At 38.0% G+C, this 27258-nt stretch overlaps 1 protein-coding gene across 7 annotated transcripts in view; it reads right to left on the reverse strand.

Moving 5' to 3' along the window:
- Window positions 1-965: 965 nt before the first annotated feature.
- Window positions 966-27258, reverse strand: part of LOC106057131 (uncharacterized) — a 57676-nt gene continuing 31383 nt past the window's right edge. For 2 of the 7 annotated variants that reach the window (XR_008777071.1, XR_008777068.1), the window contains exons 5-10: window positions 26169-26336; window positions 23035-23133; window positions 20451-20710; window positions 9911-11800; window positions 5677-5873; window positions 966-4651 (exon numbers count right to left, since the gene is read on the reverse strand). Coding sequence is in view for 1 of the 7 variants with exons in the window: in XM_056024587.1 (XP_055880562.1) it covers window positions 4618-4651; window positions 9911-11800; window positions 20451-20710; window positions 23035-23133; window positions 26169-26336 (2451 nt within the window). In the remaining 6 variants the exon portion in view is untranslated. The remainder of the gene's footprint in view (window positions 4652-5676; window positions 5874-9910; window positions 11801-20450; window positions 20711-23034; window positions 23134-26168; window positions 26337-27258) is intronic. The other 5 variants (XR_008777073.1, XR_008777072.1, XR_008777070.1 and 2 more) reach the window with 5 other exon arrangements.

Raw genomic sequence — 27258 nt, forward strand, 5'->3', positions numbered from 1 at the left:
CTCAGAGTCCAAGAAAATTCTTTAAAAAAATAAAGACTTAACATTTAGCGGGTGGGGGGTGCCCGGTGCCAACGATTAAAGTTTGAGAAACACTGCTCGTTTGCCTCGAATGTCTCTCACACTTCAGATACGTCCCGTTCATCTCTTCTTAATTGAATTTTATTGGACCTGCTCTCTTTTTACTAGTAGAGATTGTACAAGACTTAAGAAAAATGAGTTTCTGATTCTCAGAAATGCTTAAAAATGCTTGGCGTCCCTGACCACGCTGTAGGATCTTTAAACGATCACCGAGACAAATAGATGACTAAGGTAGCGGCAAAGTACATTTTCTCTTTTAGGTGGCAGTTTCTAAGTTTAAATAACACAGCGTAATGTTATACCGTTTCCCGTCTATAAGTCTAACAAAAAGAAACATATTTAGGTGATTTTAATAAATATACATTGTAAAATATGCAAAACTATTTTTAAAATGTCATAAACAATGTGATTTTAAAATAGAATTGCCACTCATTTTACATTTGTGACAAAAAAAAGTAAGTAATCAGCTGACTGTATTAGTTCAACCATGGAACTATACTAACAAAAAGAATTAACGAAAGTTTCTATTGAGAAAAGTTTGGATAAAGTTTATGGCGGGGTTGACGTCACTGCTGCTAAGTATGCATCGTGTTCTGTTTTAAACCCCAAACCTAAGTTGACTGGAATGTTGATTTTTTAAAGAGTGTTGTTAATGAAACTAAACATTTAAGTACTATTTAGAGGACTAGGACATACACAAGTCAATATAAAGTGCAAACTTTTTTTTCCTTTGAGTAGCTGACACGTGATGCACCTTGTGACGTGTTGGTTTGTGATGTGGTCTGTTCCAATTGACTCGTGGATTAAAAGAACAAATCAAATGATTTCATCTAGAATTTCAAGAACATAACATAGTAGGCCCGCATCCCATGAGCACCAAACTCAAGTTTGTTTTCAATATTTTATTTCAAATTGAGATCCACTACAGACTGTCTAGTCAATACAAAATAAATGAGTATGGCTAATGTTGACCTAATATTCAGGTCATCAGATTGAAATCACAACATCAGCAAGACAAGGGCAGGAAGCTAGACATTCATGAACCTCTCTTCACATTGAGCTAGTCCAGACACTAAAGCAAAGCCTTGCAACCAGCCTTACAATGGATCCATCACAGTCAGCTGAAAGAGAAGTACAAAAGAAATACACATAGGACCTGAGGGGAACATTTAGAAGTTTCTCAAGACATTGACCATTGTTTCTTATTACCATTGCTTGAATGAACAGACATTCTATAAGTTATTGTGTGGAAGCAATATGGTCATTTACATACACATTGTAACATCAAGTCTTCAAAAGTCTGGACAGAATATCACATACTTTTGTTCTAGCACAGCAGTTTGGTACAAAACGAATATCACATACTTTTTTGTCCTCTAGTTCATTGGGTACACACCACTTCAACTAGTTGTGTTGGAATGATAAGACTCTATAAAGTGTTCCATTCAGATACTAAGTATCTGTTTTTGTACACATTATTGGAGTTTAGAGGAGAGAGCTACAATACAGTTGGATACAATCTGAATGTAAATATTGTCCACCTGACCAAATCAGAATTGAAACTAACAAATGGAAAAAAAAAATTTTTTTGTTACATTTGATTCATAGTAGCATCTGGACAAATGTACACTAGTTCATTGACTAAATCAAAAGATTACACTTGCTTGTAATTAAATTGCTCAGTGAGAGAAGAATACATGCACACATACATTTAAAAAAATAATTAATTCCAATGATTGCATTCAATGACTAGAAAATAGCAGTCAGGAAATACTTTGCAAATGTAAATACATCACTTATAAGACCAGCAGACATAGCAGTCCAGTTTTTTTTTTTTTTGTTGCTGACAGTTTTGTGTAATAACTGTAGAGTAAATGTACCATTATGGTAAATGTAACTGTAGAGTAAATGTACCTTTATGGTAAATGTTAACTGTAGAGTAATGTACCTTTATGGTAAATGTTAACTGTAGAGTAAATGTACCTTTATGGTAAATGTAACTGTAGAGTAAATGTAACTGTAGAGTAAATGTACCTTTATGGTAAATGTAATTGTAGAGTAAATGTACCTTTATGGTAAATGTAACTGTAGAGTAAATGTACCTTTATGGTAAATGTAAGTGTAGAGTAAATGTACCTTTATGGTAAATGTTAACTGTAGAGTAAATGTACCTTTATGGTAAATGTAAGTGTAGAGTAAATGTACCTTTATGGTAAATGTTAACTGTAGAGTAAATGTACCTTTATGGTAAATGTAACTGTAGAGTAAATGTACCTTTATGGTAAATGTAACTGTAGAGTAAATGTACCTTTATGGTAAATGTTAACTGTAGAGTAAATGTACCTTTATGGTAAATGTAACTGTAGAGTAAATGTACCTTTATGGTAAATGTAACTGTAGAGTAAATGTACCTTTATGGTAAATGTTAACTGTGGGGTAAATGTACCTGTACGGTAATTAATGCTAGAAAATCAGTGCAACTCATTTGAATGTTTTATGAAAAACAAATTACTGCCACTAGATTTGTACCTGTATACTAGTCTGCTAGCAATGACTGTCTTGGCATACTGTCTGCAATGTACACTAGTCTGCTAGCAATGACTGTCTTGGCCTATTGTCTGTCATGTACACTAGTCTGCTAGCAATGACTTTCTTAGCCTATTGTCTGTCATTTACACTAGTCTGCTAGCAATGACTGTCTTGGCCTATTGTCTGTCATGTACACTAGTCTGCTAGCAATGACTTTCTTAGCCTATTGTCTGTCATGTACACTAGTCTGCTAGCAATGACTTTCTTAGCCTATTGTCTGTCATGTACACTAGTCTGCTAGCAATGACTGTCTTGGCATATTGTCTGTCATGTACACTAGTCTGCTAGCAATGACTTTCTTAGCCTATTGTCTGCCATGTACACTAGTCTGCTAGCATTGCTTGTATTAATCTATTGTCTGCCATGTACACTAGTCTGCTAGCATTGCCTGTATTATTGTCTATTGTCTGCCATGTACAAATGTCTGGAGATGTCATTGTTGTTAAAATGTTCTTGTTTGATAAGAATTCATATCTGAAAGAGGGTTGAACATAGAAAATATACAAGAAAGTATTTGTATAAAAGTGTCCAATAAAAAAACAAGTTATATCACAATAAAACCCATTGACCAAAGCCTGTGACATCAGCAAAGACTAGCAGAAAGAAAACATTTTGAAAACAATAGGATAGAAGTTCTTGAACTAAATAGAAGCAAGCTTCATACAGGACTACTGATTGTTGGATCACAGACTCACTTTAATAACTAAATATACCAAAAAACAAATACACAAAGATTTTTTTTTGTTATGAGAAGGTTCAAAATTAGATTATTCTATAACCTTTTTCTTAGGCTTGCTAATATTGAAATAGTTTCATTACCCTATCTGTTCTTGCTCTTCAAAACTGGAAATGCACTATGTTTTAAAGAAACAAAAATGATAATCAAAACTTAAAGGTTTTTGAAAATATTTTCAATAAGAACTAAAATCAAACAAATGAACTGAAGAAATGATTTTGAGCAAACCAACAAAGAAATTGTACAAGTATAAATGTTTTTTATTCTGTACAAATATTGCAAATGTAAAAACTCTGCTTGAAAAGTGTGTAAATAGAGAGAAATAGAGAGGCAATTGACAGTAGAGTCGAGTCCATCTTTAGCCATGTTTTTTTTTTTTGTTGTTTTTCTTTAAAATATTTGAGCATCAACAGAAATACAAGTTTTCTACCCTTCACTACTTATCTTTATGTTCATTTGTACACATTTTTGTTTCTGAGTATTCAATGTTTTACAAGTCCATAGTTTCTAGAATGATGTTAGACTTTGTTTAAAGTGATGTTGAAATCACAAACAGCAGATGTTACAGCTGTGCTCTGTTCTAATTTTCAATGTCAGCTCTGGGAAGTGAATTATTTGTTGGTACATTTACAAAGAAATCTGTGACACAAACATTCACATTGAGATAGAACTCTTTGGCAAGCCAATAACAATCAATTCAAAGCTAATCAAAGTTTTACAATGTCAATTTGGCTTTTAGAGAATTCTTTCAACCCCAATACTTTCAAATAAAATCAAACCCCATTCAACCACTATGTTATGGCTGACTGCAATGGCTAGGGTAATGGAACAAATTAAAAAATATTACATTCTGAATGTGAATGAAAAGTGGTTCCACTCCATTCAGATTATGCCAACTAGTCAATGTATCAAAAGAATGTCCACTATTATATCTTTCTAAATGATTACCAAAGCCTGAGACTTGCTAGCACTATCTGCTTATATTATCAACATGATATGTAAAGCTACAGCATAAAAATGAAACTAAATTCCCTGTCAGACAGTTGTTTGATTGTTTATAGCAAGAGTGAAGTAGAAGATAATTCAAAGCCTATGCATCATGTGTACAAAGTGAACCTGCTAGAGGTTGACTATTGGTGCTAAGTAAATCAATATATCCATGTCCTGATCCCAAGAGTGTAGGGTATGTAAAAGTTTCACAGGAAGAACCAGTTTTAGCTGGAGTGCTTGGGACTTTTGGCTGACTTCCTGTAAAATAAATAATAAAGAAAATAAAATGTAACATAAATATGTGAAAAAAAAATACAACTATTTTCTTGGCTGTAGCAGGTGAGAGTTACCTCTCTTACAATGTCTGAGTACATGTACCCTTGTATCTTTTTTTCTAACTCACTAGGTCAAGTCAAATAAAAAAAACTTGATTAAAATCAAATGGCTTTTTATTTCCAGTATTACTCTTGACATATAATTGCAACTAAAATAATTATTGTGAACTAATTCAGTTTCAATGTTTCTCCCAGTAGGATGAAGCAAGATGTAGATTCATTGTTTCATTGGAATTGTCACTCACAAAACCTGTAGAGACATTGTTTCATTGGAATTGTCACTCACAAAACCTGTAGAGACATTGTTTCACTGGAATGGTCACTCACAAAACCTGTAGAGACATTGTTTCACTGGAATGGTCACTCACAAAACCTGTAGAGACATTGTTTCACTGGAATGGTCACTCACAAAACCTGTATTTTATCTCTTAGTATGTGTTTGCAAAGATCAATAAATAGACGGTTTCACCATCAAGAGATCATCATTTCCAGCAATGTTTTCATTGAGAACAAGCCACACTGATGTGAAGAGAACAAGAACAAAACAAATGCTCCAAGGAGTTTTATTACAGTTCTCTCTTTTTTTTTTTTTTTTTGGGGGGGGGGGGGGGGGGGGGGGAACAATTTGTAAAATGAAAAAAAAAAACAACAACAATAATTTAAGATTACTTCCTTAATTGAACATTTCAAGAAGTACAGAGAGCCTACATCCACATTCAAAGTAAAACATCCATAGTCATTTTGTGAAAGAACAAACAAATCACATTTAGGCAAGCAAAATAAAGCTACAGCACACATTGAAACACAAAAAATCCAAGACCCTTAGCTTATCTCATTCAAATATATAAATACATCAAAAATTGTGAAAGTCATCCACAACAACTTTTCAACATGAAGCAAATCTTAGCTTGAGTTGTTTTTAAATTGTTTTGCTAACAAATGTCCTACCTAAAAAGTGTCCAAATGTTGTTAAACTTCTTCCAAGAGTTGAGTGCAGAACACAGAGCGGTGCATGAAACAAAGGGTAGGTTACAGAAAGACGTGTGGCTAATAAACAACAGGTTAACATCTCAGCTGAACTATGCTAAGGGCTGTTGGCATCGCGCGGACTCACACTGCTCGATGCCAATTTGTAACGACGGCGCCTGGAAACAAAAAACACCAACCAAAATAATCCAAGCAAAAAAAAGAGAGACAAAATTGAAAATGTTATTTGGATGTATGGTCCCTTGCTGCCCATCAATGTATTGGTCAAAAGCTCTTTCAAATTAAAATGTTCTTCATTAGTACAGGAACCAATCTAGTGTTTGTACTAGCTAGAATTTGTCAAATTTATACATTTCACAGTTTTTATAGACAAATAGAGACAATAGTCCAAATAATACATTTCAATTAGCAACTACAAGGAAAAAATTAAACATCTCAAAAGCTGTCCAATTTTTTGCATTACACATAGACTACATTGGCGCTGATTTGATATTTAAAGATAGACTACATTGGCACTGATTTGATATTTGAAGATAGACTATATTGGCACTGATTTGACATCAGGGTTAGTAGCACTTTTCCATGACAAAATTTTAGGTTTTTTAAGGAGGCAATGTATGATATATGTATGTATGTATGTGTGTGTGTGTGTGTGTGTGTCCCGCCTGTTTGAGAGAATTATCTTCACTAGATTCAAGTGATTTAGCGTAAATCTAGAGTCTAAATCTAAGTCACTAAATTCGCAGACTTTTCACGGCTATGTTCGAAATACCTTCACTGAATCTACCGTAAATCTAGACTGTAGATCTTTAATCTTGTGTTTATCCTTGCCCCCTCCCTACCCAGGCATAGAAATATTATTCTGTTAATATAATGAAAGTGAGGGAGAAACTAAATGTTATACAGGCAAATACACATGTTTGAAGTGTAGTGTGTAGATTTTATATACACATGTTTGAAGTGTAATGTGTAGATGTTATATACACATGTTTGAAATGTAATGTGTAGATGTTATGTACACATGTTTGAAGTGTAATGTGTAGATGTTATATACACATGCTTGAAGTGTAAAGTAGATGTTATACGGTATTGCACTTCAGACAATGTGCTTTGTTACTTGGCATGGGATAGCAATTATTTCTACGAAAAGATAAGTTTTCTTTTAGAATTGGCTAGTTTATGTTTTGAATGATTAAATTGTTCCCTTGGTTCTACATTTCAATCCCATATAGTGACTTTGATAGCTAGAGGCCTTTTTTAAAAAAGCTGAAATGTTCTCTCTTACTGATTCTGTAAACTAAATAGAAAGAAAAGTTCAATATTATAAATAGCTTTTCAAAAAGTATGACTTAGCTGTTATTAGTATTTAATCAACTAATCAAACCATCTTTTCATTAAGCTGAGACTTTGAAAGGGGCTATAACTTTGCTTCAACTAGGTCATAAGGCTGCTAGACCAGAACCATTGAACAGCCACAGAGTTACTAGACAAATCTACAGACTTCATCTTTATGTGTGGCTTGATAGTGGGTCCAGTAGAACTGTGTTCACTAACAGGAGAAAGGGCAAAGGTGAGTAACAGGTGCCTAAACTAGTAAAGCTTCGGGCAGGAGGAGCTCATTAGCCTGGAAGACAAACTCTGAATTCAAACCTCTGCTAACTCTGAGGAAAGATCAGGAGTCAGCGAGTACATCGGCACTTGCCATTCCTTTGGATAGATCAGCTGGTGCATGGAGAGGCAAGAACTGATGTGTGAGCAAAATCATTCCAACCAAAACTAATGCCCAAGCATTCAACTCCATGATATGATCCTATAGTCATTTAATGAGTGAAGGAGGCCATTCTAGGTCCAGTGTATACCTACTACAATCTAGGTGCAGTAAGTCAAGTATATGTACTAACTAAGAAGTAATGTAAAGTTAGGTAAAGTATATGTACTATCTAAGATGTAATGTAAAGTTAGGTAAAGTATATGTACTAACTAAGAAGTAATGTAAAGTTAGGTAAAGTATATGTACTATCTAAGATGTAATGTGAAGTTAGGTAAAGTATATGTACTATCTAAGATGTAATGTAAAGTTAGGTAAAGTATATGTACTATCTAAGATGTAATGTAAAGTTAGGTAAAGTATATATACTATCTAAGATGTAATGTAAAGTTAAGTAAAGTATATATACTATCTAAGATGTAATGTAAAGTTAGGTAAAGTATATATACTATCTAAGATGTAATGTAAAGTTAAGTAAAGTATATATACTATCTAAGATGTAATGTAAAGTACAGTAAAGTATATGTACTATCTAAGATGTAATGTAAAGTTAAGTAAAGTATATATACTATCTAAGATGTAATGTAAAGTTAAGTAAAGTATATATACTATCTAAGATGTAATGTGAAGTTAGGTAAAGTATATGTACTATCTAAGATGTAATGTAAAGTTAAGTAAAGTATATATACTATCTAAGATGTAATGTAAAGTTAGGTAAAGTATATATACTATCTAAGATATAATGTAAAGTTAGGTAAAGTATATGTACTATCTAAGATGTAATGTAAAGTTAAGTAAAGTCTATGTGCAGTGTATGTGCAGTCTATGTATTCTATATGTACAGCCTATGTGCAATGTAAAAATAAAATAAAATGTGATTTGCAAATGTCAAGTTCGAGTTGTTTTATAGAATAATTTCAGTCCAGTTTCAACGCAGGATGCCTCCTGTGACAACAATTTGTTTACAGTTTCATCTCAGGCTGCTCTTGTGACAACAATTTGTTTACAGTTTCATCATAGGGGGTGGCAGAGTGGTTAAGCATTGGCTTCCGAACCTGGGGTCCTTGGTTCAAATCTCAGTGAAGACTGAGATTTGTACTTCTGGAATTTCATGACTCCAGCCAACTCTAATGGGTACATGACTTTAGTTGGGGGAAAGTCAAGGCGGTTGGTCATTGTGCTGGCCACATGACTCTCTGCTTGTTAGGTCAAAGAAACAGATGACCTTAACATCACCTGCCCTATGGACTGCATGGTGTGAAAGGGGTACTTTACTTTTAGTTTACTTTATATCAGGCTGTCTCTCTTGTGATTTTTTAAAACATTTCCCTAAACGTTAGCTAGTCATTGTTTAATTTGTACAAAGAATCAAATCAATCCTACTGGCACCAAAGTTCAGAATGCTTGGACAAGAACTTATTTGTGATACTGAAAGGATGGAATCTATACAAACAAGCAAATATAGAAATAATGTTTAAAAAAAAATGTGTAGCCAGATTTTAAAATCAAAATTGAACAAGCACAATGGATGGTTATTTTATTTTCATTGAACACAGACTTGGCTCTGTTCAATCCTATATATTAGACTTTGTGTTGAATTCTACATATCATACTTTGTGTTCAACTCTATATATCAGACTTTGTGTTCAACTCTATATATCAGACTTTGTGTTCAATTCTATGTATTAGACTTTGTGTTCAATTCTATACATTGCTTTCTCCTATATTGCTTTATGGTGGAAGATTGAGACTTTAAAAACTGGCCAACATGCACCACAACATTTATAACACCAAAAAGCTTCTAATGTTTGTAACAGAAAGATAATTGAAACATGCAGAAATTAGTATTTCATTATTTCTACAGTTAACATCAGGGGGATAGTCAATACTAATATTTTAATTTCATGAGGGCACCAAATGTTCAACTGTTTATTAAGCTGATCTTTAGTCCCTGACTTCAGTTCATGAGCACACCAAATGTGATGTGCAGATGTAACTTGCACGAGCTGAGTGTCCATAGTGTGTTCATAGTGCAATGAAATGTCAATATAAAAGAGCTTTGTGGAAATCCAGATCTTACAAAGTCTACATTTTACCAAATTATTTTGTAGTAATATTCATAGATAAATAATAATATATAATAATGATCCAGCAGGGTTTACTTTTATGTATGTTTTGTGTTATCTAATTTCTATACAGTTGTTCACCCCTTCATCAGTATTATTCTTTTTTATTTTTTTTATACATAAATGCTTTATGAATAAAAAGGTACTTACCAATTATCAATATATATATCAAATGGTCATGATTCTATATTTTTATTTTTTGTTGTATTGTTCCTACTATTAGTAGATAGTCCAAACCATTAGAAGATAAAATGATCAGTCTGTGATAACAAACCAAAGAACAAGGAAAGAATCAACTTACCTAGCAGTCACCACAGCATTTTTAGGAGCATGTCCAGGAGGAGGTTTGGGAACTGGGCTACCATCAGATTCATTCATGACTAGAGATCTTGAATCCATGTAGCCCCTAGGTGAGGATGACATGCCAGGTCTAGAAAACCTTCGTATATGATGACTACTGACTATGTCAGTTTCCCTCGATTTGTTGAATGAATGACGAGATGACTGTGGACGCCTAGGACTGTGATCCCGAGCTGTCAAAACATTGGGTTCATCTTTCATTGTCACAACCACTCGAACATCACTGGCTCCATCTGTTGGCAACATAGCTGAATCCGAACTAAAGCGATTGTCCACATTAGAATTTCGTTCACTAACCAAGTTATTTTTGTCTTTAAGTATTGATTTTGGTTTTGAAAGAGACAAATCTCGAGAGAAGTGAGTATTATTAGAGGCAATAGGTTTAGTACTTTCTGAGAGCCCTGAGATTGCTAAATCCATGCTTTTGTCTCTTTTGCTGGAAGAGTGAATAGGTGGCTTGCCTAAGGCCACAAGTTTTCTATTTCTTTTCTCATCTAACTGATCTCGATTCTTGAATACAAATTTGGAAGGACTGCCAGTAGTAGTTTGTTTTAATGGAGAACCTATTCGGTTGTCAATATCTTTGGCAAGTTTTTCTGGCATTTTTCTTGGACTAGAACTAAATGACTTTTCCTGGGACTGCACAAATGGTAGGGAATGTGTGTTGATTGGTTCTGAGTGACGACCTTGAGCTTCATCTTCCAGACCATCTTCACCACGACTGCCACTAGATTGCATGAGTTTCATAATATCAGTAGTATCATCTTCAAAGACTAGAGACGTTCTCATTGTTTCATGTCCATCTCGATCATCCATCAAGACCAATGAATTCCTAGCCATGCTATCTAACTGCTGATCATCTTCATCTGCAAGTGTGTTCATCATTGCTAACCTTCTTGCCCTAGAGGACTTTTTGCCCTTGTCTCCCCCCCCACCACCATCCTCTTCACTATCTTCATTGTCACTCCCTTCATCACTTGAACCAAATGCCCCCCACTGACTGGCCATGGTAAATGGGGCCGCACGAGTTGCATTCTCTTCCCCTGCCTCATCACACTGTGTGTGTGTCTTGTCATCTGTCTGCATTAGGGCAAAGGTTATAGCAGCCCGACTGGCTAGATCTGGATGACTCTCTAATCTCATGTTTTCATTCTCATTACTTGGTTCCCCAGCCTCCAGAGCACCCATGTAGCCTGTACCCACACTGCCAGCTTTCTCACTTCCCACATAGTCGACAGCACTACTTTCTGGACCTTCATGGAGGCGCACCACTTTGCTTCTACTCCCTGCCAGATTACCTGATAGATTACTGGAAGCTGGTAGACCATAGCCAACAGATGGACCAGGAGGAGGCAAGCGATCACCAGGAGAGCCAGCATCTTTCTCTCCCAGTTTAATTGAGCTGATCGGGTGGCTGACTCCAGCATCCATACTGGCCCCTGAACTTGGTGCTCTGGCACCTGCCAAAATTTGCTGCTTCATCAAATGAGAGTTGGTAGTGCCACTTCTGTTGCCACTTTCTTTAGAAGAAACAGCATCCATAGGAATTCCTTTTTTATACAAATGTTCACTTTTTTCTTGGCCTTTTCCTTTTTCTGAGTCTTTTAATTTTTCTTTGGCTTTTGCATCTTGTTCATATTTAGCAGGAGTAGATTCAGCATCGGGTCGAGAGAGTACAACAACACCTTCTTCTACATATCTATTATCCACTTCATTTAATGGAATCAATTCAGGTTTTTTAAGTGCTTCTTCACCTTCTTGATAGCTGAGATTTTCATCCAAAACTTCTGTAGCACCATGTCCTGGAGTGATTGGACCCATATTCAACACACTAGAATGGAAAGAAAATATATACTTTGTGAGTACCACAATATCTTTTGTTAATAATGTTAGATTATGATTACAATCAATCTTTAATGAAATGAATGCTAAATTAACTTACAATTCTTTAATTGAATTCAAGTGAAAAAAAAAACCAACAAATGCAACTACCATAAAAAAACAAAATGGTTCAAAATGATTGGACTTGACTAGCAAACACATAGGGAGCAACACAAGAAACACAGAATCCTACAATACTAGGCTTAAGTGACAAACAAGTCATCACCATAGCTGCTGAAAAAAATGAAAATATTTTGGCCTTACTGGTTCATTACATCAATGGATTCAGGATTTCATGATAAGGAGAGAACAAACTGTAATAATAAATGTCTCTAAATCAAACACCAAGAACAGTAAACTCAGGTGTACCTCAAAGAACAGTCCTTGGCCCATAACTGTTTCTAATTTACATAAATGACCTACCAAATTGCATTAGTTCAGGAATAAAAGTTAAGATTATTTGCGGATGATTGCAAAATATATAGAACAATAAAAACAACACAAGATACAGAAATTTTACAAAGAGAATAACAGAAATGGGAATCTAATCGAAGCATGTCTTCCACCCAGAAAAATGTCAGTTTTTAAGAGTAGCCAAAAACTAAAATAAATAAAAACTTATTTTGTTCATGATAAACCAGTTATACAGAATAATAACTCAAAATATCGAAGTGCTTAATAATAATTGAAAAGTTATCATGGAATCCCCATATTGGCGAAATAATTTTAAAAAATCAAACAACAAAGTGTTAGGGTCTGTTTAATTTTTTTTTCAAATCAAACAAGAACATGAAACTAAAATGTTATTTAACCTTCATTAGGCCAATATTAGAATATGTGTCTTCTGTAACTCACCAAAACAAAAAGAAACTAAAACAGACACAAAAAGAGCTGTCAGATTTATAACATACGAATATAGATAGTTGATTAGAGTCACAGCATTAGTCAAATCACTAAATTAGAGATGCTTCATGACAGAAGACTCAAAAGTCAAGTAGTGAAAACACATTGAACACTGAACCATAATTTACTCAGAAAGACACAAAGATAAAGGCACATTTCTTATTCCATATGGTAGGACAAATTCTTACAAGTGCCCTTCTTCCCTAGTGCTATTAGAGCATGGAATAAGTTACCTGAACCAGTCAGGAAAACCAACAACTTAGCACAGTTTAAGTCACTGATTAACTGCATGATTAGATTGACCAATGAAACGCATAGGGCATAATTATCTTCTCTTTTGAAGCAACATCTATAATGTATAAGATAAGAGAGGACAACTACAAAAATGTATCAGCTTATATCAGCTAACACTTCTGTACTCTGACTGGAACACACTCATTGAAGCCAGTGAAACTCAGAAATTCTTCAATCTAGTCACATATTAATTGATCTGCTTTAGAAGTACCTTGAAAGATGGTCATTAATTGATCTGCTTTAGAAATAACATTGAAACTCAAAGACAATAATTGATCTGCTGTGGAACTAAGCTTTGAAACTCAGGGATTAGTTGATCTGCTTTGAAACTAAGCTTATGTCTCTCTACAATGAATGCCTTAGAAATACTTGAAGTAACTTTGACCCAAACGTTAGGAATAAGTACTTTCTTTTCTAAGGGGCTAATCAGCTTATAAATAAAAAGTAAAGTACCCTTTCAGACCTTGCAATCTATAGGACAGATTATGTTAACGGTCATCTGTTTCTTTGGATTTCAAAGGTGTCATGCGGCCAGCACAACAATCAACCACCTTTACTTTCCCCAACTAATGCCAGATACCCATTAGAATTGTGTGGACTCAGGGGCAGCCTAAAAATCCAGAAACTCTAAATGCCAGTCTTCACTGAGATTTGAACCTGAGACCTTCAGTTTTCAAGCCAAGTGCTTTACCCCTCAGCCACCACAGCCCTCATCAGCTTATTGTATAGTTCACTTTCTTGTAAGCTCAATGGTGCCAGCTTATTGTATAGTTCACTTTCTTGTATGCTGTTGTTTACTCATTGGTGCTAGCTTATTGTATAGTTCACTTTCTTGTATGCTGTTGTTGACTCAATGGTGCCAGCTTATTGTATAGTTCACTTTCTTGTATGCACAATGGTGCCAGCTTATTGTATAGTTCACTTTCTTGTATGCTCAATGGTGCCAGCTTATTGTATAGTTCACTTTCTTGTATGCTCAATGGTGCCAGCTTATTGTATAGTTCACTTTCTTGTATGCTCAATGGTGCCAGCTTATTGTATAGTTCACTTTCTTGTATGCTATTGTTGACTCAATGGTGCCAGCTTATTGTATAATTCACTTTCTTGTATGCTGTTGTTGACTCAATGGTGCCTTTTATAATTCCATACACTGTCTACTAATGTTCCAGACCCAGGGCTTGCATGTCAATGCAATAAACAAGAGGTAGATTAGCTAACATCAAGGCTAGTGAAGAGAGGCATGTGCAGTAGGACAGTATTCCCATTGACATACTTACAAGAAAGGACTTGAAATGCTTTGGCAAAAGTCAAACAATATTAAAAGAAAAGAACATTGAGACACACTAAAATGAAACCTAGCCAAGTATTTTGATGAAATTGAAAATGTTATTAGAATTTACTCACTTAAAAAGAATGTTAAAGTTTTTTGATCATAAAAAAAAGAGGCTCTAGAAAGCCAGCATTTTTAAATAAAAAAAAAAGAAGCACAGTTATTCTGATTTTCAACCTAGTCCTGTTCTTGATAAGGTTTGATTTGATTTGATTTTAGGCACATCGGCACAATTTAGGCCATGTCGTGCCTGCAGTCCCTTAAGGACTACTCTCTCTCTAAACAGCAAGGGCCAGATTCTATATAGTCATATCATTAAAATCAAGGTCTATTCACAGTTAAAATAGTAAAGGTAGTAAACATTTAATTATTTGGTAAAAATCTAATGTAAATAGTACATATTCACAAATTCATAAATCAGATCTTCGTAGATAGCCCCACTTCCCGAATAAAGCCCAGTACCTTCCCAGGGTCGACATTATCAAATAGTGTTTTTAAGTTAGTAGCTCTAAAATATTTCTCCCTGACATCCTGGTATCTGGGGCAATCAACGAGGATATGTTCCACGGTGAGGCGAGAGTCACAGTACTCACAAAGTGGGGGCTCCTCTCTCTTCAGCACAAAAGAGTGCGTGATGTAGGTGTGGCCAATCCTAAGTCTGGACATGGTCGTGCTACCACGCCTTGTCAGACCCTTAGATGTGGGCCGCCACCTGACATCTGCCACAATCTGCCTGAGTTTATTGTGAGTCTCAGCCTCCCATCGGTTCTGCCACTCTCGATAGGTGGCAGAGGCAATACTTTGTCTCAGGTCCGAGCAGGGACTTTGGGTTCCTGACACTGCATGATTTAGGGCTCTCTTTGCTTCTCTGTCTGCGGCTTTGTTTCCCTCAATGCCAACATGGAAGGGGACCCAGGTGAAAGTGACATCCCTACGGTCGGCTGTTATTTGGTCCAACAGCTTCAGGCTCTTATGTACCAATGGGATGTCAGTCTTCATCCGCCCCAAAGCTTGCAATGCAGATTATAAATTTCCTCCTTTCTGATGCTTTAACGGCCATAAGTGCAAGCGATATTGCATGCAATTCGGCCGTAAAGATGGAGCAGCCATCGGGGAGTCTACGGGAGATTGTTTTGTTCCGAAAGGAGCAGGCACACGCGACCTTTCCATCCATTTTGGATCCGTATGTGTAGATGGTGCCACAATCTCCATAGCTCTCCTGCAGTTCCCTAAAGTGGACTTGTAGTATGCTTGGGTCTGTATTTTCTTTTTTGAAATTAAGGAGGGATAAATTTAATTTGGGTTTACTCATTAGCCAAGGAGGATTCTGAAGGGTTTCTATTTTAGAGATTTGGTCAATGGGTGGGGTTAAATTTTGGATGGGTTCTCTCATTCGAAGGCCCAACGGCTGTATGACGTTAGGCCTTCGATTGTATAATTCTACCTCTGTGGGGTTAAATATGGAGTCGAAAGCAGGGTTCGTGGGGTTGGATTTTAGCTTGACTATATACTGCATTGCAAGCTTTTTCATTCTTATATCCATGGGGAGTTCTCCAGCCTACACATGGAGACTTGGGATAGGTGATGTACAAAACGCACCAAGACAGAGACGCAGGGCAGCATTTTGTATTGGTACCAGTATTTTTAGGTACGACTTCCTTGCTGCTCCATATATTATGGATCCGTAGTCTAGCTTGGATCGAATTAGACTCCGATAAAGCAGCAGCAAGGTATCTCTGTCAGCTCCCCAGTCCGTATGGCTGAGTACTCTAAGTATGTTTAATGACTTTTGGCATTTCTTCTTAAGTTCCTTAATGTGGGGGAGAAAAATTTGGAATCTAAGATGAGGCCTAAAAATTTTGTAGTTTTCACGACAGGGATCTTCTTTTTGTGTATAAATAGTTCAGGGTCTGGGTGGAGTCCCCTTAGATTACAAAAATGCATACTAACTGTTTTGGAGTCTGAAAATTTAAAACCATTATCGTTTGCCCAACCCTGAATTTTGTTTAAACATAACTGTAATTTTCTTTCTAAGGTGTTCATGTTTTTCCCATAAGTAAAAATGACAAAGTCATCAACATACAAAGAGCATTCTATGCCAGGGGACAGCGCATTTATGATGCTATTTATTTTAATGTTGAACAGGGTGACTGACAGAATGCTGCCCTGGGGTACACCCATTCCTGGTCATGAGTGTCAGAAGCGGAGTTGCCCACTCGAACCTGAAATTTTCGATCTTTCAGGAATTCCTGCACAAAACGGGGGAGGTGTCCCTTAAGCCCCATAAGAGCCAGGTCACGTAGAATGCCATGTTTCCAGGTTGTGTCATAGGCCTTTTCTATATCGAAGAATACAGCTACTAGATGTTCTCTTCTGAGTAATGCATTTCTAATATAAGCTTCCAGCCTTACCAGGTGGTCAGTTGTTGTCCGCCCCTGCCGGAATCTGCACTGGTAGTTAGAGATCACTTTATTCCTTTCCAGGTACCAGACCAGCCTACTGTTAATCATTCTTTCCATGGTTTTGCAGATGTAGCTTGTTAGTGCTATTGGTCGATAGTTAGCTGGGTCAGAGCCGTCTCTTCCCGGTTTAGGTATCGGTATAACTGTGGCTTTCCTCCAGCTGTTTGGGAAAGCGCCTGTTTGCCACACACAGTTATAGACCCCTAGCAGGACTGCCAATGAGGGTTCGGGAAGGTGCTTGAGGAACTGGTAATGGATTTCGTCTTCTCCAGGCGCTGTGTCATGTGACTTGTCCAGCGATTCCCTCAGTTCCTCAAGCGAGAACGGTTTGTTGTAGTCTTCATTGTTCTCTGACCTGATATCAATGGGGTGTCTTTCCTCCCTGGTTTTGACTTTTTGGAACTCTGGCGAGTAGTGTGCAGTGGATGATTTTTCTGCTATTGAGGATGCAAGGCAGTCAGCTATTTCTCTGGGGGACGTGACAGTTCGTCCTTGGTTTTTCAAATGCCCTATTGCATTTGATTCTTTCCCTTTGATTCACCTTACTGCCTTCCAAACCGCTCTAGCAGAAGTTTTGGCATCCAGACTGCCGACAAAACTTCTCCAGGAATTCCTTTTGGCTGACCGTATGGTTTGTCTAGCCTTTGCTCTAGCTATCCTGAATAGCTTTAGGTTTTCCTGGGAAGGATTCTTTATAAATGCAGCCAGTCGTTTTTTCCTATCGCCAATAGCACTTTTGCAAGCTGTATCAAACCATGGTTTGCTAGGCCGTTTTGGGTTTGCAGAGGTTAGGGGTACAACTTTCCTGGCTATATTTAGTAGCTTGCTAGCAAAGGTATCAACTGGGTTCTGTTCATCGAGGATATTTTCTGTGATATCCTCGGAGCATCTTTTTTGGAATTGTTCCCAATCGGCCTTATTCAGTTTCCACCGCTGAGGTCGTCCTAATGAAGGGAGATTGTTAGTAATGATGATTGGGAAGTGATCACTTCCCAGTAGATCATTGCTAACTGACCATTTAAAGTCGTCCAGAAGTCCGGGGACGCATACGGTGAGGTCAATGCATGTGAGTGATCCAGTTCCTGGGTGCAAGTAGGTCGGTGATGCATCATTAAGTATGGATAAATCATGTTGGAGGAAGATATCCTCCAGCATACGACCTCTTGTGTCGGTATTGTTGGATCCCCACATGGTGTTATGGGCATTGAAATCCCCAAGGATTAAATAAGGCCGGGGGAGTTGTTTCAATACGTCCTCCATGTCTGTTCGGTTTAATGGAGCGCCTGGTGGTAGATACAGGCTGCAGCAAGTGATAACCTTGTGAAGGGTTATCCTAGCTGCTACGGCCTGTAGTGTGCTCTGTAGTTCTACCCTCTCATGGGGGATGCTATCCTTCACAAGGATACAGACTCCACCTGATGCTCTCTCTGCATCCTCAACATTCTTGCTGTAAGCATGGTAGCTTCGGAAGCTGATGCAATCTTTCAGAAATGTTTCCTGTAAGCAGACAGCTACATGAGTCTCAGAGTCCATCAGTAGCTGCATTTCCTCGTAATTGGCCTTGAGGCCTCTACAATTCCTCTGTACAATTCTGGAATCCATGGCTTATTCTAGATGACCTACTTGGAGCTATTTGGCCTTGGGAGGCCCACGGAGGGGTTTCCCTTTATTCCAGTGACCTTGGTATTTTTATTCTTGGGTTTGGATGGAGAGGAGGACAACCCCCTTTTGGGGGAAGTCTTTCTCTCTGGAGAGGGGAGATCCCTCTGGTTAGAGCGGAGGTTATTTCCTCATCTCTCACCTCGGGCATCCTCTCCGCTTTGATTTCTCCCCTTAGGGAGTTGGTCAACCTCTAACTCGGTAGAGGTTGGGGTGTCTGGCTGGGTTCTCTGAGGAGAACCTGTGTCAGACATGATGTCTCCGGGTTCTCCCGGAGTATTGGTTTTGACATGCTGCTCAGTCTCCATGCTCTCATCAGCGAGCACAGAGAACCTGTTCGTTAGCATGACTACAGGGCTTTCTTGTTTCTTCAGAGGTGTGTTCTTTGGCGGTGTTTTCTTCTGAGTTGGAGGAGGAGGAGGGGGTGGTGGGGTCAATGTGTCCGTCTGTGTGGCTATGGATCTTCCTATCTTAGCAAATGCCTTGGCGTAGGTCTTTGTCAAGCCGAATTGGCCCTTGGGTAGGGCCAGTACAGCCGATTTCGCCTGGCTAAAGGTACATCCATTTCTTGCCTTGTACTCCTGCACGGCAACCTCCTGTTTCCACACAGGGCAGTCCTTGGAGTAAGCTGAGTGGCCAGCTTGACAGCTTGGGCATTTGAACTGGGCTGTGCAGCCCTTGTCCTCATGACCCTCTCCAGCACATCTGGCACACACAGTGTTCCTCTTGCAGACTGCCGCGCCGTGTCCATAACCCTGGGCACTTGAAGCACCTCATGGGGTTAGGTATGTAGGGCCTCACTGGAACTCGTAGGTATCCTGCCTTCACATACTCTGGCGGTGTCCTAGTTCCGAATGTGAGGATAATAGTGGCGGTTTTGACCTCCTCACCATCCCTGCGCCTGGTAATGCGCCGGGCATGGGTGACTCCTTCAATGCCCTCCACTATTTCCTTCTCGGAACATTCCAGTAGGTCCCTAGAGCTGATTATACCTCTGCTGGTGTTCAGACTCTTGTGTGGCATGACTTCCACTTGGAGATCACAGTCTTCTGCATCTTAAAAGCCCATCAGAGTGTGTCTTGCTATCTACTTCTACAAGAAGTTCCATTGATTTGTGTATCTTAGACACACTCTTGGGCTCTCCCACTACTGACTTGAGTCCCTTATAGATAAGGAAAGGGCTCAGCTTTGTCAGGCTTTTCCCCTCCTCTGTTCACCTGACCACCAAAAATGATGGCCAGGTAGCACAGCTTTTTGTGGCCTCCTCCTTTTTAGCCTCAATACGGTGTCTCTTGCCCAGACTTAAATCTAGGGCAAGTAGTTTATTGTTGTTTTTTTTATCCATATATATTTTCTTGTTAGTTTGGCACCTGTGCTCCCCACCTGCCATCGAGTCCAACAAGGGGACGGGCCATTCGGATGTCCAGAATGAGCCCGCCAGGGCTACACAGGTGCTATACTCAGTCAGCTGCTGCATTGGACATGTGTCAGATACAGCAGCTCCCTGATTGACCCTCCAGCCACCGCCTGGTCAATGACCTATGCTGGTAGCTCGGCATGACCAGCCGGTTGACCCAGAGCGGGCCATCTGGGTCTCAGGTCTAGGGGAACTTGGAGCCAAAGTATTGTGTTGTTGTGGTTTATCCTCAGATAGCGACTACTCAAACACCAGGACCTCTTTATCCCCCCTTACCCGTCGGCAGTCCACGGCAAACGGACTGGTCTAGGAGGAGGCAGACACAATGATAGAAAAGAAGTAGGGCACTTTTGAGCTCCAAAAGTGAGCTCAATAGTGCTAAGGAAAGAGGAGCGCAGTTTAACGTCATGTCTCGGGACGCGATAAGGTTTGTGTTTTGGTTTGAACAATATGAGCATAAGGCTGGCTTCCACAAGGTTAGGTCGTTACAACAGTAAATGCAGTAGAGATATCTTTGTCTACTATGTAGACTTACTTGGTTTGTTTCAAAGCATGTAATGCTGAGGTATTAGTAATTGTAATGGATGTGTCCACATTGCTCTTTTCCCAGTCATAGGGATCAGAGTCACGCACATTCTTGCGACGTATGCATTGGTCCAGGAGATTGGATAACATGTTGTAGTCAGGTTGGTCAAAATAGTCTAGACTCTGGATGTGGTCTAGGAATGCTCTAAATTCACTCGGTAAATTTTTCAACAAGTTGCTATGATCATACTTGTCTTTCATAATGCCAACCTAAGGAGCAGAAATAACTACTGTTGTATTCAGCCTTTACCCAATTAGATTTTCTTTTACTACTACTATACTAAAAGAAAAAAACAAAGACTAAGAGACAAGCATTATGTTTAAACTTATCAACAGAGCACAATAAATGACAATATTTTATTCATCCTTTCATAATCAAATATTCTCACAATAAAATACAAACAAAGTACAATCACAATATCAGTTCCTGTACAAGAAATTGACTTCTTACTATAAATAATTCTTATGACACCTATATCTCCATAGAGAGAATTGAAGGGCCAAAAGTCTGTGTCTGACCAAGTCATCAAAAGTCTATGTGGGAGAGCATTACAATGAGCAGGATGTAAAAAGGAAAAAGGGAAGGGCTTTGTAGTTGGCACAAACCGCTGTGAGCCCACACCCGTTTGTGTGTGTGTAGCAGAACAACAGCAGTCCACTACGGGCCTGGCTAAGCAATGTTGACCTAGCTGACCCCTCTCCCGCCATCATGGCCTTAGTTATTGTGGAAAGTTTTATTTTTGTTTACTGTTATTTCTATTTTAGATCTAATGCAATTATTTATGGTTTTAGTATATTTTAATTAGTTGAATTAGATTTATTTTAGTACTAGACATATGTTACCCGCGACCTGCTGGTCTTTATTTGCGCATTACTGTCGATATAGTCACTGAGAGTGTTTTGTAAACAATTAAACGAAATAATAATGTAATAAGTAAAGCGAATGTGTCAATGTAAAAATAGTGTGAATGAAGCTATCAAATCAGAATAGCTAATAGGCTTAAATCCATTTGTTCAAATTAAAACATTTGCTTGTAGGCCTACATATATTTGATTAAAATTTGAGACGAATAGACTTAATTTTGTATGTTCATGTGTTACAGTATAAAGTTTAATAATAATAATAAAGTAGATCTTGAGGTAGACATAGATCTAAATCTACACTAATCTAGAGGCTTATATACAGTTCATTCTGTGTTGTGCATGCGTGACCTTTTTTCATGAATGAATATAGGCCTATCTCAACACGGCTACGCAGCTTTATTTAGCGAACAGCGAACGAATGTATTAAAAATGCTTTAGAAAAACAAATTTTAATGCTAATTTGATTAAAATATGAAATGAATGGACAATAATTAGTATGTTTATGTGTTAAAGCATAAAACTATCTTTGCGAAAAGAAGTTTTATCATCTTAGAGTTCAATAAGAGTTTTGGACCTAGGCCTAGGAATAGACTCAGTAGAGAGATGTGTTAATCACTGTTAATGTGTAACCATTTGGTAATGTCTAATGAAAGGATGTTCGCCAGACATTACCCGCGGCCTGCGGGTCTAAGTTTGGGCTTACCACTCTAGTGGATTGGATTTAGATGTATGTTAAACTTAACTAATGATCCTTTCAAGTTTTTTCTCTTTCGCTACGAAAATAAAATTAGGTTTGCGAAAATGGGATTACACGAAGCCGATACATTCATATCTATTAAAAACGAAAAGAGCGATAGCTTTGTTAAATGAATGGGATTATAAAGTGAACAATTAAACGAAATAATTTTTAGTACGCGATTCATGAATGAATATAGATCTAGGCCTATCTCAACTCGGCTTCGCAGCTTTCGTAAACGAATGTAGCTTTAGAAAACCAAATTTGAATGTTTATTTGATCAAAATATGAAATGAATGGACTTTAATTAATATGTTTATGTGTTAAAGTATAAAACTATCTGTGCGAAGAGAAGTTTTATCATCTTAGAGTTGAATTAGAGTTTTAGATCTAGGGATGGGATTATAAAGTAAACAATTAAACGAATTAATTTTTAGTACGCGTGACCAGGTGACCTAGTCTACAACGAGGGCGGGGTGCTGCTTGTTTTCCTTATATTATCCTATATTCTATATCAATAAAGTGATACGCTACATGTTGTAACTACTGTTCTGGTGTTAAGCGTTATATGTCAGATATATCCACAAACACCTAAATTGCAACAGGGCTAAAGCCACAAAAGACCAATAGACGGTTCCAGCGTCAACAGTCGGCCCTCCAGAATCGCCCTAGACAACGACCAGTTAAAGCAGGCGCCAGCACACTGCTAGCGTCTTGTGACAGTAGTACTTTTGTATAATAAAGAGAAAACTAACTGGAGGTTACTGTCCTTCACTACCTGTAGGTTACTGTCCTTCACTAACTGTAGGTTACTGTCCTACACTAACTGTAGGTTACTGTCCTTCACTAACTGTAGGTTACTGTCCTACACTAACAGTAGGTTACTGTCCTTCACTAATAATTGCTTACTTGACACAAGAAATCAACCCAATACCTGTTCTTTATCTTTGATCTTTCGCCAAGGCAACTGTCCAGAAACAAATTCTACAACCATATAAAAGAGAGACCAGAGATCATCATGTCTGCCCATTTCCTAAGTTAGAGACAAAAATAATTCTAGTAGTGGATTAATAAAATAAAACAAGTTTATTTGAAACTATTATTGTCAACAACAAAAAATAATTTTAAATTTAACCAGTTTTTGAGAAAAGTGAAAACAAAATAATGGATATTAATATAGGAAATTGAAATAAAAAAACAAAAGTTGACTGGATGACCAAGTAGCAGAAAGATGTGTTGAGGAGAATGATGAATTGTTTGAAGAAACTGTTCTAACAAAATGTCATTTAATAGCAAAACAAAAAACAAAGCGTAAAGATATTTGGTAAGATGGAATGAATACAAAAGTATTTAACAATTTCCAGTTTCTTAGTGACCTCATTTTTATTGGACCATTCAACTGAAAATAATAATGAATATATTGTTAAAACTCTTGTGGTGATGGGGATAGGGGTAAATATGTGTGTATAGCCAGCTGACACAAAATTACACAGGCCAATACAAGACAAGTGGTCAACTGTGATGAGTGGAGATGGACAACCATGATGAGTTCTACCACACAGAAGAGTCAAGCAATGTTATGTCAGGTACTAGAAGGCCTTTGTGGACCCTATAAAAAGAGCAAATGTGTCACAGTCACGACAGTTCAGTTCAGTGTGGTTCAGCGGTGTGGTTCTGTATGGCTCATTACAATGGTTTGGAAAAGAGTCGAGACACTTCAAGTACAAGGCAAAGTCATGATCTACCATAAGTCCAATAAAGTGAGCCCAGTGTGCTTGGTCAGTCTGAAACAGTTGAACCCAGTAAAAGTCCAGTACATTGAGCTCAGTGTGCTTGGTCAGTTTGGAACAGTTGAACCCAGTACAAGTCCAGTACATTGAGCTCAGTGTGCTTGGTCAGTTTGAAACAGTTGAACCCAGTACAAGTCCAGTACATTGAGCTCAGTGTGCTTGGTCAGTTTGAAACAGTTGAACCCAGTACAAGTCCAGTACATTGAGCTCAGTGTGCTTGGTCAGTCTGAAACAGTTGAACCCAGTACAAGTCCAGTACATTGAGCTCAGTGTGCTTGGTCAGTTTGAAACAGTTGAACCCAGTACAAGTCCAGTACATTGAGCTCAGTGTGCTTGGTCAGTTTGAAACAGTTGAACCCAGTACAAGTCCAGTACATTGAGCTCAGTGTGCTTGGTCAGTTTGAAACAGTTGAACCCAGTACAAGTCCAGTACATTGAGCTCAGTGTGCTTGGTCAGTTTGAAACAGTTGAACCCAGTACAAGTCCAGTACATTGAGCTCAGTGTGCTTGGTCAGTCTGAAACAGTTGAACCCAGTACAAGTCCAGTACATTGAGCTCAGTGTGCTTGGTCAGTTTGAAACAGTTGAACCCAGTACAAGTCCAGTACATTGAGCTCAGTGTGCTTGGTCAGTCTGAAACAGTTGAACCCAGTACAAGTCCAGTACATTGAGCTCAGTGTGCTTGGTCAGTTTGAAACAGTTGAACCCAGTACAAGTCCAGTACATTGAGCTCAGTGTGCTTGGTCAGTCTGAAACAGTTGAACCCAGTACAAGTCCAGTACATTGAGCTCAGTGTGCTTGGTCAGTTTGAAACAGTTGAACCCAGTACAAGTCCAGTACATTGAGCTCAGTGTGCTTGGTCAGTTTGAAACAGTTGAACCCAGTACAAGTCCAGTACATTGAGCTCAGTGTGCTTGGTCAGTCTGAAACAGTTGAACCCAGTAAAAGTCCAGTACATTGAGCTCAGTGTGCTTGGTCAGTTTGGAACAGTTGAACCCAGTACAAGTCCAGTACATTGAGCTCAGTGTGCTTGGTCAGTTTGGAACAGTTGAACCCAGTACAAGTCCAGTACATTGAGCTCAGTGTGCTTGGTCAGTTTGAAACAGTTGAACCCAGTACAAGTCCAGTACATTGAGCTCAGTGTGCTTGGTCAGTTTGAAACAGTTGAACCCAGTACAAGTCCAGTACATTGAGCTCAGTGTGCTTAGTCAGTTTGAAACAGTTGAACCCAGTACAAGTCCAGTACATTGAGCTCAGTGTGCTTGGTCAGTCTGAAACAGTTGAACCCAGTAAAAGTCCAGTACATTGAGCTCAGTGTGCTTGGTCAGTTTGGAACAGTTGAACCCAGTACAAGTCCAGTACATTGAGCTCAGTGTGCTTGGTCAGTTTGAAACAGTTGAACCCAGTACAAGTCCAGTACATTGAGCTCAGTGTGCTTGGTCAGTTTGGAACAGTTGAACCCAGTACAAGTCCAGTACATTGAGCTCAGTGTGCTTGGTCAGTTTGAAACAGTTGAACCCAGTACAAGTCCAGTACATTGAGCTCAGTGTGCTTGGTCAGTTTGAAACAGTTGAACCCAGTACAAGTCCAGTACATTGAGCTCAGTGTGCTTGGTCAGTTTGAAACAGTTGAACCCAGTACAAGTCCAGTACATTGAGCTCAGTGTGCTTGGTCAGTTTGAAACAGTTGAACCCAGTACAAGTCCAGTACGAGGCACAGAGGCCAGAAGAGTTTGATATGGTGGTACAGGTGTAAACGGTGAAGCATTTGTACAGTCAGTGTAACATGTAGCTAATTGTACAGTATTGGCTGTGATTTATTGGACATTAAAGTGTTACATTATTTTTGAGCCCTGAGTTGTCAAGTTCTAAGAGTTGGTAGTGTTGTGTGGTGCAGTTTGCAGAGAGCTTGGATAGTGAGAGTCGTTAAAATATATTACTTAAGTGATAGTAATCAACAGATCTTTATGGAGACAGCTTGCCGCCCAATGCGCCGAATGGCGCGGGAGGACCTAAGTCTAAGATAGTAATCATTGTGAAATTATATATAAAACACTTGCAAAACAAACCAATGGTATGTAAATCATTGCCTCAAATTTAAAAAGAAACATTTGGTAAATTCTGGAGATTGAATAACAAATTGAAATGTTAACTTTTTCAAAGGCTTACTGTAATTTAAACATAAAACATTTCTTTAAAATTTTAATGGATAATTGACTAAATCTGTTTGAATTCAGTTGTTTTTTTAAATATCATCTACTAATGAGATAAAAAACCTACTTTATTTTTATGTGCATTGATTGATGCATATCGAACTGTGCCTCTGAACCCAGCAGCTGAACGTGGCTGTCTAACTTCTCCTGATGCTGTAGTATATTGACGAGCAAGACCAAAATCTAACATATATACTTTACGATGGTTTGGATGTCGACCCATAGCAAAATTTGACTGGAGAGGCACAAAATAAAATGATTATTATTCTACAACTTTATTATGCTTGAAGAAATGTAGCTTACAAAATAGAATGATTTTACTCAGTGGTTCCAGTCTGTTGAAAGTGTATGTAAAGCAGGCTTTGTATACAGATTTCTGTAATGGAATGGGTCATAATGACTTGGGGAGGGGAACCACTGGTTTAAATGTCAAGATAATAAAAATTAAGCTAGTAGAGATAGTCCTCTTTTCAATCATTGTTTCCAGCATAGAGATGACTCATCACTGATTTGAACTCTCTAAACAAATGAATCTTAGTCCAAGGCTGAAATAAAGCCACCATTACAAAGGTCAGGCTCAAAGGCTTTCTAACCTTACCATTCCACCTATCATAAGACTATGTTACACTCAGAACATATCTGCTTTGATAAAGTAGAACTATGGGCATCTGGCACAAAATGTGTTAACCCAAACAGAATTACATTACAAGCCAGATACTTGTACAAATGCCAACCAAATTGAGGAGATGAGTAATTCTTTCTTATCTTATATAATACAGACGTTACTTCAAAAAAGAAGATGATTACATCCTACGCGTCATGCATTTAGTCATGCATATTAACCAATGACTTAAATTCAGCCAAGTCACTGGTTTTCCTGGCTAGCTCAGGCAACCCATTCCATGCTCTAATAGCACTAGGGAAGAAGGAGTGTTTGTACAAATTTGTCCTAGCATATGGGACGAGGAATGTGCCTTTATCTTTGTGTCTTTCAGAGTATTTTATTAAATTTTGTTTTTGTATTTGAAGATTATGGTTCAGTGTTTTATGTATGATTGCTACTTTACTTTTGAGCCTTCTGTCCTGAAGGCTTTCTAAATTTAGTGATTTTACTAAAGGTGTTACTCTAGTCAAATGTGAATATTCGTTTGTTATGA

This window comes from Biomphalaria glabrata, chromosome 3 (assembly GCF_947242115.1).
Source record: "Biomphalaria glabrata chromosome 3, xgBioGlab47.1, whole genome shotgun sequence".
In the NCBI taxonomy this organism is placed as follows: Eukaryota; Metazoa; Mollusca; class Gastropoda; family Planorbidae; genus Biomphalaria; species Biomphalaria glabrata.